Source organism: Salvia hispanica, chromosome 1, assembly GCF_029641045.1.
Source record: "Salvia hispanica isolate PSC_SH4W2 chromosome 1, Shi_PSC_v1, whole genome shotgun sequence".
In the NCBI taxonomy this organism is placed as follows: domain Eukaryota; kingdom Viridiplantae; phylum Streptophyta; class Magnoliopsida; order Lamiales; family Lamiaceae; genus Salvia; species Salvia hispanica.
In genome coordinates this window covers 5,900,707-5,911,978 of record NC_142692.1, presented here as the reverse complement: position 1 = coordinate 5,911,978, position 11,272 = coordinate 5,900,707, and the positions used below count along the sequence as shown (strand labels likewise).

Sequence of the window (11,272 nt, the reverse complement as noted above, 5' to 3'; positions counted from 1 at the left end):
TTTAAATTGGAACGGACAAAAATGATAAAATATGACTCTTGAACAGGGACGGATGGAGTACAAATAAGGGGTTAGCAGCTAAAATAATCACTCTCATATACTCCTACTAGTAACAAAATAATCATTTAATGCGTCAGAATTGTAAGTAGGGGTGCTTAAACGGTTCTCCTCGGTTAACCGGAACCAAAACCGGCCGATTAATTGAGGAATCGGAACCGAAAAAATCCGATTCTGGTTCCAACTTTTGAAATAAAACCGGTTCCAGTTCGGAACCGGAACCGACCGGTTCCTAACTGAGAACTGGATTATAATTCAATTTTATTTTTTTTATAATTTAATATACTAATAGATCAAATTTTATTGAATTAATTTTGAATTAAAGTAAAATATTTGAAACCTTGAGTGATTTTTAGATTTAAACAGTATTAGATTTGCGAGCTTTGTTTCTGAAGTATTTAAAATCTTTAAACCCTGATACTCTGAATTTACAATTATTTCCCCAATCCATTTTTTATGAACTAAATACAATGAGTATGACATCATAATTTTGTTACTAATTTTCAGAATAAATTATACAAATACAATATCATTTCATATGATAGAAATTTAACTTTATAACAAATTTATGTACCAATTCATTTAACATATGATTTTAACCTGTTTGTGAATAATATATTGATTGTTCCGTTATAAACCAAAAAGGTTACAACAAGAACAATTAGTATTAGAAATTCCATTGAATATTTGTTTAGCCAAAAAAAAAGGAAAATAGAATTCAATTTTAAAACTTATTTTTTTTTTAAATGCTAAAGTTTAGAGCTCCTACTTTTTTATTAAAAAATTACTAATATAAACTAGTCCGACCTAGTACACTTGGCATCACTCTTATCCATATATGAATATTATTGTATTGTTGGTTTGTACATTTTGTATATTTATTTGAATTTTTAGGTATTATTTGTTATATTTCTGGATGTTGGATTATTATTTTTTTTAGTATTGAATTATTTAAAATTATAAATAAATTCGGATTAAAATTACACATCGGTTCCGCATCGAAACCAAAATCGACTGGTTCTTAACAAGGTTTCAACCCGGAACCGAGCGATTCCGGTTCCGATTTCGGTTCCAATTCCGGTTCTAGGATTTATAAAAATTTAAAATTGATTAACCGGTCAACCGGTCCGATTAGAACTGAAACCGGCCGAATAAGCGGGCCTAATTGTAAGTAATAGTACTAGTATACACCAAAAAAAACTTTAATTATGGTTAAAATATAAATGTAAAACATATAAAAAATATATTGGCGTGAATGGGAAACTTAAACGGAATCTGTTAATTGGATTGTAGAATTGCAAGTATTCAACCGTCGGAGCTGCGTTGAGTTTGCAACTCCGGAGCAGTGATTCTCAAGTCACCGATTGCAGAAAGTTTTTCTTCAAATTCTCTTCCGAATCGCCCAATGTTACAATCGCCCGATGAGCTTTCTTAAAGATATCATCGACAATTTTAGTTCGATCTTCTCCGATTCGGCACCGACTGAGAAAAACCCTAGCACCGGAGCGATGGACGGGGAGGGCGGTGTTTCGACGGGGAATGAGCGGACAGCGTATAAGCTGAAAGGTTACTTTGATTTGGCCAAAGTGGAGATTGATAAGGCTGTTCGCGCCGAGGAGTGGGGGTTACCGGACGACGCCGTTTTTTGTTACCAGAATGCTCAGAGTATACTGGCTGAAGCGGTTTCCACTCCAGTGCCTTCGTACATCACCTCTAGGTACTGATGGTAGCAATATGGAGTACTATAAATTTAATGTTCAATTATGAGTTCGTTTGTAATGTGTGTTTTTCTATGGTTATGCATATTGATTAAAGAGTGTGCGCAGCTTGATTACGGAGTTTATCAATTTTATGGAAAATTCATTTTGGACATGTGAGTGCGTTCCTTTATCACTTTCCGGTTGATCATATGCCTGTTAAGTATCCTCATTGTATGAACCCTTTTAACATATGCTGTTTGATTGTGTGGTTCTTTTCCTTGAGTACATATGCATATTGCATCACAGTTTGGAACGTTAAATCTTAATAGCGAGATATTGAACTATACATGATCTAAAAGTTTTTATTAAAGTTGGTTCTTGGTGCATCTTTTGTTTCATTTTTGTCGAATTTCCTGCAGTGAAATGGAGAAGGTGCAATCTTATCGGCAGAAGATATCAAAATGGCAGGGCCAAGTAGCAGAGAGACTACAAACTTTAACTCGAAGAACAGGTTATTATTATCTTCCATCCTTAGTGTCGTATCTCTTAATATTGAGACAAGCATTCTTGATGGCCATAAAAAAGAAAATTTGATGTGCTCCTCTGTGCCTTCTCACCTATCTCAGGTGGATCATCAGAAATCAAGGTATGGAAAGCTCTAAATGAACTGTAAGTTAGTCTCCTGATTTGTTTCCTTTACTTAATAGATGTGCTTCCCTTTAGATAATTATAAATGAGTTCCTGATAGTGTCACCTGTTATGGTGGTTTTACAGAAGTATTTGTACAGTACATTAGTGCTTGCTTGAATTTGGAGGCCTGCCATGATGATATGTAGTTCTGTAGCTTGAATTGGGAGGGAGGGAGTGATATTTCTTCACCTTTTCACTTACAATGTTTATGGGTAATTACGCGGAGTTCAACCACCAGTTTGACCCATTTTTCACTTCTATCCACTTTGTTAGAGTACGTCACCAAAGTTACAAACTGGGGTAGTTTCATCTTCTGTTTCACGACCAAGAAAAGTGGCAGCACAAAAGGTTTCTGTCAATAGCAGAACTGGTCCTTCTCTGAGGAGTCAAGGAAATAATGCTCCAACTTTGCAAAAACCTGCTCAAGGATCTGTAGGTGGTCATGATGCTAAACTGGTAGAGATGATAAACTCTGTGATTGTTGATCGTAGCCCTTCAGTTAAATGGGACGACATTGGTTAGTTGCTGTGATATTTTCATTAGAGATATCTAGCTTTTTCTTAAGCCCTATTAAGTGTCTTAATTTAACTTTTGCCCTGTAGCTGGTCTTGAGATGGCAAAACAAGCATTAACAGAAATGGTTATTCTACCAACAAAAAGAAGAGACCTTTTTACTGGTCTTCGAAAACCAGCCAAAGGTAATATTAGGGTATGAATTACATAAAAAATAGCTGCCTGGACCAGATTTCTAAACAAGGTTTAGGGACTGAATATTTTTGCAGGTTTACTGCTCTTTGGACCACCTGGTACTGGAAAAACCCTGCTTGCTAAAGCAGTTGCTTCAGAATCCGAAGCTACATTTTTTAATGTTTCGGCTTCTTCACTGACATCAAAGTGGGTGCGTCTTATTTCTCTATCTCCTACCTTAGATGTTATGTTACAATAGGTGGGTCTAAGCCCTTGTTCTGTTTGCACATGATATCTGAGGTCCTCTTATATTATGTTTGCATGGTAGGTGGGAGAGGGTGAAAAGCTCGTTCGTACTCTTTTCCAGGTTGCCATTTCCAGGCAGCCATCAGTTATCTTCATTGATGAGGTACTGTACAGTCCGGATTTTTATTGCGGGTTCTAATCACAAACTTCCCGTCCGTCATGATAGCGGACTTAAGTAGCTCTATCGATTAAGAAAACTATTGCACCCTCTAAGAATAGAGTTTCAGTGTCCTACTATTCATTGTTAGATTATGTGATAAGTGGTTTATCTTTGTGTAGCACCCTCTTGTGCCATACCTATGGTTCACTTTCAACAAGGTGAGCTAGTAGTGGTTGAGCTGTTCTTGTGTGCCTTATTGCAATTTTTTGGATGCAGATAGATAGTATAATGTCAACAAGAACAGAAAATGAGAATGAAGCAAGTAGAAGGTTGAAGTCTGAGTTTCTAGTTCAGTTTGATGGGGTTGCGTCAAATTCTGGTGATTTAGTTACTGTCATTGGTAAGCTTTAGTACTTTACCATTCAAATGCTTTATCCTGTTGATCAATCTTGCAGATTTCAATTGTGTTACAGATATTTATGAGATTCTTATTATTGGTGTAATGGCGGTTCTCTTTTCTTTTGTGTAATATATGTTGTTCCTAACTTTCAACTCTGACCAACTGTGTAACCTCCATGTTTCAATTGGAACATACTGTTTTTATTATTTTGCTATATTCTTTTATTTCTGACAAATTTAATATGCTACTGCAGGTGCAACCAATAAACCCCAAGAATTGGATGACGCAGTTCTTAGAAGACTGGTCAGCAAGAACTACTCTTTATGGCAGATTTATTAACTGAATTCTGGAATTTTCTTCTTGAAAATCACTGCCTTTCATATTGAAAACATTGGAAACTAGTAGTCTAGTACCACCTCTATTCTTTTCCATCAAAACTGGCATTTTTATCTGTATGTTTTAAAAGCCAATTCTTTGCATTCTAATAGCGAACAGTTTTACTTCAGATGGGATCAAATGGATTTCTTGGCACATTTATTGCATATGCTTTTCGGTCTATTACTAACTTGGAAGTTAATTAAATTCGGATAAACCATGCGAAATGCATTCACATTCAAGAACCAACCACCTAGCAACTGTAACATCGATCTCTTTTGCCCTTTTTGTATTTGATTTTTATGCACAGGTAAAGAGAATTTACATACCTTTGCCGGATGCAAATGCTAGGAGAGTTCTTCTGAAGCATAAGCTCAAGGGTCAAGCATTTTCTTTGCCAGGTAAATGCCTAAATTTATCTCATCAACGTTGGATACATATACTGATATTTTACACGGTTTATCATTCTTGTAAAACAGATAGAGATGTAGAGAGACTTGTGGCTGAAACTGATGGTAAGGAAAAACTTGCTATTGTATCTTTATTTTCTCCTGAATAGTGAGCACACTGTCATTTGTTAACTAAAACTAAAATTGAACAAAACATTAGAATCATGATTATTCTTTGGAACCACGATATGATGCATTGTAATGTTGTCTCTGTAGGGTATTCCGGAAGCGACCTACAAGCTTTGTGTGAGGAAGCTGCAATGATGCCAATCAGAGAGCTAGGTGCAGACATCCTTACAGTCCAGGCAAATCAGGTTATTATATAATCTTCTACCATTTCATCTGCTAATCTTCCACCCATTTTCGTTACCAAAATTCCCCAGCAAGAATCAATATTAATGTCACTAGCCGAATCTGCTACATCATCCCGGCCTCAAAATCCCTCTCTCGCATCTTGCGTTAGGAAGCATTTAAGTTGTCATCCGTAAACCTCTGGGTTGTTGTGTCCAGGTTAGGAAATTGAGATATGGAGATTTTCAGAAGGCAATGACTGTTATCAAGCCTAGCTTACAGAGAAGCAAGTGGGCTGAACTCGAAAGGTGGAATCGAGAGTTCGGTTCCAACTAGTTCTACATAAACTCAAGTCTACATGCATCAAGATTTTCCTCTATTAAAAAACAATTATTTAGGGTTGTATATTATTGCCCTAGAAGATCCAGTAACTGATAAAATGTAAAAAGTTAATAAAAGTCGATGGTAATTTAGTTTATACATGTATCTACAATCAACTGCTTTGTGTGTTGCCTTAATCGGCTTTCATAATATCTATGCATGTATTAGTCCCATTGCTTATCTTTTTTCCACTTCGAAAACTGTTGATTAGTACGTAGTTGGTAAAAAAATGGTTTAATTTATTTTTTTTTTGGTCATAATCAACAATAAAAGTTGAATTATAATAATGATTCTCTAAAAATTTATTGACCTTCAAAAATACTTTAGATGATGAATTTTACCACCCAAAATTACTTTTACCTGTGAAAGAGGATAAAATTTACCACACAAAAATATTCATCTTCGGAAATATTTTTGATACACAGTTTTTCACCAACTAATCAACAGTTTCCGATTGTAATTCAAAAATACTACTCCCTCTGTCCCGGCGGGATGACATGATTTCCTTTTTAGTTTATCCCAACTACTAAGACGACACATTTCCTTTTTTTGATACATTCTCTCTCCAATTAATAAACCTAACCACTTTTTATCACTCTTATTAAAATATTCATATTTCTCTTCTCTCTATTTAACACTTACACCCACATTTTTCCTCTCTAATTAAACACTTTAACCAATAATTCCTAAAATTATGTGCCGATCAAGAAATGTGATCTTAGCCGGGACAGAGGAGTTATAGTACCAATATTACCTAGTATTTTTGAATTATGAATAACAATATACAAACATTATTCTATAACCAAAAGTGATTTGTTATTAAAAAACTTTCGGTCACAACTTGATAAGTAATTCCAAGTTGTGAAGAATAATCTAGAAATTCACTTTCATGATCAAGAGTAATTTCAATTTGTGAACCCAGGATCATTTTCAATTATAAATTGCAAGGGTAAAATATTGAAGAAGATATTTTAAAAATTTTATGAGTGGTTACTAGTAATTAAATCTACTTAACTCAGTTTGAACATTTTTATGCCATAATTTGTTCAAAATTTAAACTCCCATCTTCCTCAGAGGAGTTAATGTCGTTGCAAAATAGTATCTTCGAATTCAAATATCACTGCTTCCCTCCCATTCCAAAAGCCCTAATTCACAACCCCCAAATTCAATCTTCCGATGGCCGATCAGCGTCGCAAACCCCCAAAACAACCCCAAACGACCTCCAAAAAGCAATGGTCTCTCTCCGATTTCGACGTCGGCAAACCCCTCGGCAAAGGTAGATTCGGCAGAGTGTATCTAGCTCGCGAAATCAAGGTAATTTTTCCCGTCCCAATCTCACCTTGGACCATGAGAATTTTAGATCTTAAGTTTGTTTGTTTTTTGGGTAGAGAAAGTATATTGTGGCGTTAAAAATTATATTCAAGGAGCAAATTGAGAAGCATGGGTTGCAGCACCAGTTGCGGAGGGAAATGGAGATCCAAAGCGCCCTTCGCCACCCCAATGTGCTGAGGCTTCACGGATGGTTTGACGACAATGAGAGAATTTTCATGATTTTGGAGTACGCTCACGGCGGCGAGCTCTACAGAAGGCTTCGAAAAGTGGGACGCCTCACCGAGACACAGGCTGCCACGGTACCACTATTGCTCTCTCTTCTGCTGTTTTTTTGCTTGGCTCCTTGTCCGAATGCTCATATTCGGATGTGTTTTGAAGCTTTATTGGACTGCCTTTTTGTGTTTACATTATGGATTAATATGCTTTTTGTTCTTGGTGTTGTAATTCTGTTGAATCAGTATATAGCTAGTCTCACAGAGGCTCTGTTGCACTGTCACCAAAAGCATGTCATTCACAGAGACATCAAGCCGGAAAATTTGTTGCTTGATCATGAGGTATGTCTTCCTATCAAAGAACTGTAAGATTAAAAGTCATGGATGTAAGAATTGTCATTTACTACTAAGCTAGTTCATCAAGATTGTGTTAGTTTATCTATTTACTCTGAGTTTATTTGCTTCTTTTTTTGTTTGTTACTTCACCACTTCACCACTTCACCCATGCCAAACTTTGCCTTGCTCAGGCCTTAACCAAACTGATCATAATAATCTCAAAGTCTTTAAGGCAATTCAGTGGTTTTAATGAAAAATCAGTTTTACTAACTGCTTGGTGAAGCTTGCTCATCGGTAGCATGCATATATTGAAAAATAGTAGTATGCAATTTCATCTCCATTAAAACATGTTCTGAAGTCATATAGTAAGGTTGGTTTTCGTGGCTGTGACAACATGAAACTTTACATGTTTTTTCATCTAAGCAGTTTGATTTTTTGACCTGCTCCTTCCTCTATGTAACAGCTCTGTTCCGTATGGTGATGGAAAGTGTAGAGTTGCATGATATGTTTTTGCGAGAAGTAAAACAACTTGAACAACCAGCTTGCTAAAAAACTCTTAATACAAATCAAACCATGTCTTTGAAATTATAACATTCTGAATCACTTGTAGGGTCGGCTCAAACTAGCAGACTTCGGTTGGTCTGTACAGTCCAGAAGCAAAAGACACACTATGTGTGGAACCTTGGACTATTTAGCACCAGAAATGGTAGAGAGAAAGGCGCATGACTATTCTGTTGACAACTGGACATTGGGAATTCTCTGCTACGAGTTTATATATGGTGTCCCTCCATTTGAGGATGAAAGCCAGATGGATACACTCGAAAGGTATGGAACCATTTATGGATGCTTTTACCCTTAACAAATTTCATTTACTGCTTATGAATAATTCGTGTTTGTATACCTACTACTGCTGTAGGATAAAGAATATTGATTTAGCATTTCCTTCTACCCCTGGTGTTTCAGCAGAAGCTAAAGATCTCATTAGCAGGGTAATTTTCTTTCACTTTCACATAGGATGATGGTTTCTTTACTCTTCTTCGCTTCTTGATTACGCGGTCTTTTTGTGCAGCTTCTCGTGAAGGATTCATCAAAAAGGCTGTCCCTAGAGAAGATCATGGGACATCCTTGGATAGTGAAGAACGCCAACCCTATGGGTATCTGCCCAAATTAGCACTATGCTATTTTGACTTATGCTATAATTATAATGCATGATGGCTAGTTATGTATATGAAGTAAGGTAAGGAGTGGTAGATTTAGCTGTAACATCTTTTATTATAGGGGTATAATATTCTATACTTGTAATACTATACTCATTGTTTGGTGAGATACATTGAAGTTAAGTAAATACTCTATATTATAAGTAGTTATAACTATAATTTGTAATGCAGAATCCCACAATCATTTAATATTTCGGTGCCTTAATTCATATTGAGTAGTGTGTCATATACTCATATTGAATAGGAGTACTAGTATATTGAGAATATATTTTCTTTGCACAATAACGAGTTGAAATATGAAATTTCCTATTCGTATAATCGAATTATATTTATTTATTTGTTGTGAAAAAGTAAACACCATCTATATCTGCTTTGTCGTTGTCATTTTTTTGGAATTCATTGCTGCACTATATGTGGAGTTTCCTCAACTCATTATGTTTGCCACTTAAATCAAAAGTTCATTCTATAATAAAGTAAAAAAGTTAACAATATGTTTGATTTATAGTACCTTTATTTAAATAAAAAAACTTTGTTAATGAGAATCTCCCGTGTCTTAATTTTGCCACGTAAATTAAGCTTGGTTTTGTAACTTATTCTTACTCACCTCCATTTAAACATTTTTTAACTAAATTCGTGTCGTTAATTGTCGAAATCAAAATGAATCTCAATATCATAGTACCATAACAATGTTAAAAACTTAAAACTGCTTTCGATCAAATTCCTTTTAGCATTTCAAGCTGAATCTCTTTCCTCCAACGGCTTTAAATCCGACGTGGCACTCACGACTACATCAAAACCCTATCCCCAATTCACTCTCAGTCAGTCCAAGCAAGCGAAGCAACAATGGCCGCCGCTTCCCTCACCCTCTCCCTCTCGATCATCGCCCTCCTCTTCGCCGCCATTTCCGCCACCAACATCACCGAAATCCTCTCCGGCTACTCCGAATACAGCGAGTTCAACGACCTCCTGACCAAGACCAAACTCGCCGACGAGATCAACAGCCGCGAGCCCGTGACCGTGTGCGCCCTCCCCAACGGCGCCCTCTCCCCCATCACCTCCAAACACCCCCTCAGCGTCGTCAAAAACGTCCTCGCCCTCCACATCCTCCTCGACTACTTCGACGGCCCCAAACTCCACAAAATCTCCGAAGGCTCCGTCCTCTCCACCACCCTCTACCAGACCACCGGCAATGCCGCCGGCCAGCTCGGCTTCGTCAACATCACCGATGTCAAAGGCGGCAAGGTCGCCTTCGGATCCGGCCTCCCCGGCTCCCCCCTCGACTCCACTTTCACCAAATCCGTCGAACAATTCCCCTACAACCTCTCAATCATCGAGATCAGCCACCCAATCGCCCCCGCCGCCGTCCTCTCCGCCGCCGCCCCCTCCGACGTCAACATCACCGCGCTCGTCGACAAGGCAGGCTGCAAGACGTTCGCCTCTCTCATCGTCTCAACCGGAGTGGTCAAAGTTTTCGCCTCCGCCGCGGCCAAGGGTTTGACCGTCTTTGCCCCCAACGATGAGGCGTTTAAGGCCGCCGACGCGCCGGATCTGAGCAAGCTCACCAATGCGGAGGTCGTTTCTCTCCTCCAGTACCACGCGCTCGCCGCCTACAGCCCCGTCGGCACTCTCAAGCAGACCAAAGGCAGGATCTCCACGCTCGCCACCAATGGCGCCGCGAAATACGACCTCGGCGTCAAAACCGCCGGCGATTCGGTCAGTCTCATCACCGGAGTCGACGATTCCAGGATTGCTTCCACCGTCATTGATTCCACTCCTCTCTGCATTTTCACCGTCGACAGTTTGCTCCTCCCCGTCGAGCTCTTCGGGAAAGCTCCTTCTCCGGCGCCGGGACCGGCGCCGGAGACATCTCCATCTCCTTCTCCGGCGGAGGCTCCTACCCCTGCCTCTTCCCCGGAGCCTGCCGCCGCGCCGTCGCCGTTCAAGTCTCCACCGGCGCCGCCGACGAGCTCGCCTGACGGAGCGCCGTCGGAAGGACCGACGGCGGACTCGCAGAACAGCTCCTCCGACAACTCCGGCGCCTCGTTTGAAGCTCCGGCGGTGGTGAAGGTGCTGTTGCTCACAGTGGCAGTTTCGGTATTTGGTAGCATTTTGACGTCCTAAATCGTCATTTTCTTTCCTGGTTTGTTATTTTCTTTTAATTTATTTCTTTTACTTTTTTTGTGTGTATTTCCGATTTCGAGTTGTTTGTGGAGGAAACGCTTTTTTAGTATTTTTGTATTTTATTTATTTTCGCTTTCTTTGTGTAATTGTTGTGTTTGTTTAGCATATTTTATGGAGACGGAGACACTGAATTCAAGTGATTTATATTTTCCCCTTTTCTTAATCTTAACGATCACTGGTTTGGATGGATGATTTAATTTTTTAATAGTAGATTAAATTAGTGGCCTCGTTCTTGAAAAAGTGAAGGTTCTTGAAGTGTCGGTTGTGAATCTTGGTATGAGCAGGTGGAGAGAGAAAATCTTGTCGGAACGGACCCACAGGTCAATTTTAGACTGCAATTATGAATGTAGTTACTAAAATAACTACTTAAAGCAAGAAAGTGGTTAACTAGAGACACATAAATTATTTCCCTTTCATGGGATAATCCAAAATCGCAAGGCCTAATTATGCAGTGGAGAATGTGGAGATCTATGAGTATATATGGTGCTGGGAGTAAGGAGACTTCCTACTAGGACTTTAATTAGAATTCCCCATAAAAACTTTCTGTCACGTCATCAT

General features: G+C 38.6%; 3 protein-coding genes across 3 annotated transcripts; all 3 read left to right on the top strand.

The window, feature by feature from the left end:
- The first annotated feature begins 1,309 nt into the window (after positions 1–1,309).
- LOC125185329 (uncharacterized) lies at positions 1,310–5,616 on the top strand. Its single transcript, XM_048081853.2, has 13 exons — positions 1,310–1,774; positions 2,177–2,268; positions 2,384–2,403; positions 2,721–2,964; positions 3,050–3,145; positions 3,230–3,345; positions 3,463–3,543; positions 3,817–3,940; positions 4,194–4,243; positions 4,626–4,716; positions 4,795–4,830; positions 4,981–5,078; positions 5,275–5,616. Exons 1-13 carry the CDS (start codon positions 1,479–1,481, stop codon positions 5,389–5,391), a joined length of 1,461 nt encoding a protein of 486 aa, XP_047937810.1. The 5' UTR covers positions 1,310–1,478; the 3' UTR covers positions 5,392–5,616.
- An 882-nt stretch (positions 5,617–6,498) lies between these two features.
- LOC125224171 (serine/threonine-protein kinase Aurora-3-like) lies at positions 6,499–8,686 on the top strand. The gene is made up of 6 exons (XM_048127530.2): positions 6,499–6,750; positions 6,825–7,067; positions 7,227–7,322; positions 7,927–8,141; positions 8,233–8,305; positions 8,386–8,686. The coding sequence occupies exons 1-6, from the start codon at positions 6,613–6,615 to the stop codon at positions 8,485–8,487; spliced, it is 867 nt and encodes a 288-aa protein (XP_047983487.1). The 5' UTR covers positions 6,499–6,612; the 3' UTR covers positions 8,488–8,686.
- A 568-nt stretch (positions 8,687–9,254) lies between these two features.
- LOC125185477 (fasciclin-like arabinogalactan protein 10) lies at positions 9,255–10,854 on the top strand. The gene has a single exon (XM_048082005.2). The coding sequence runs from the start codon at positions 9,377–9,379 to the stop codon at positions 10,652–10,654; it is 1,278 nt and encodes a 425-aa protein (XP_047937962.1). The 5' UTR covers positions 9,255–9,376; the 3' UTR covers positions 10,655–10,854.
- The last annotated feature ends 418 nt before the right edge of the window (positions 10,855–11,272 follow it).

Excerpts from the sequence above, each read along its gene's own strand:
- LOC125224171 (XM_048127530.2), top strand. The coding sequence starts at position 6,613 with ATGGCCGATCAGCGTCGCAAACCCCCAAAACAACCCCAAACGACCTCC. Across the intron at positions 7,323-7,926 it reads ATTTGTTGCTTGATCATGAG|GGTCGGCTCAAACTAGCAGA; the intron begins GTATGTCTTCCT and ends AATCACTTGTAG. Across the intron at positions 8,306-8,385 it reads CTAAAGATCTCATTAGCAGG|CTTCTCGTGAAGGATTCATC; the intron begins GTAATTTTCTTT and ends CTTTTTGTGCAG.
- LOC125185329 (XM_048081853.2), top strand. The coding sequence starts at position 1,479 with ATGAGCTTTCTTAAAGATATCATCGACAATTTTAGTTCGATCTTCTCC. Across the intron at positions 3,146-3,229 it reads TCTTCGAAAACCAGCCAAAG|GTTTACTGCTCTTTGGACCA; the intron begins GTAATATTAGGG and ends ATATTTTTGCAG. Across the intron at positions 3,544-3,816 it reads CAGTTATCTTCATTGATGAG|ATAGATAGTATAATGTCAAC; the intron begins GTACTGTACAGT and ends TTTTGGATGCAG.
- LOC125185477 (XM_048082005.2), top strand. The coding sequence starts at position 9,377 with ATGGCCGCCGCTTCCCTCACCCTCTCCCTCTCGATCATCGCCCTCCTC.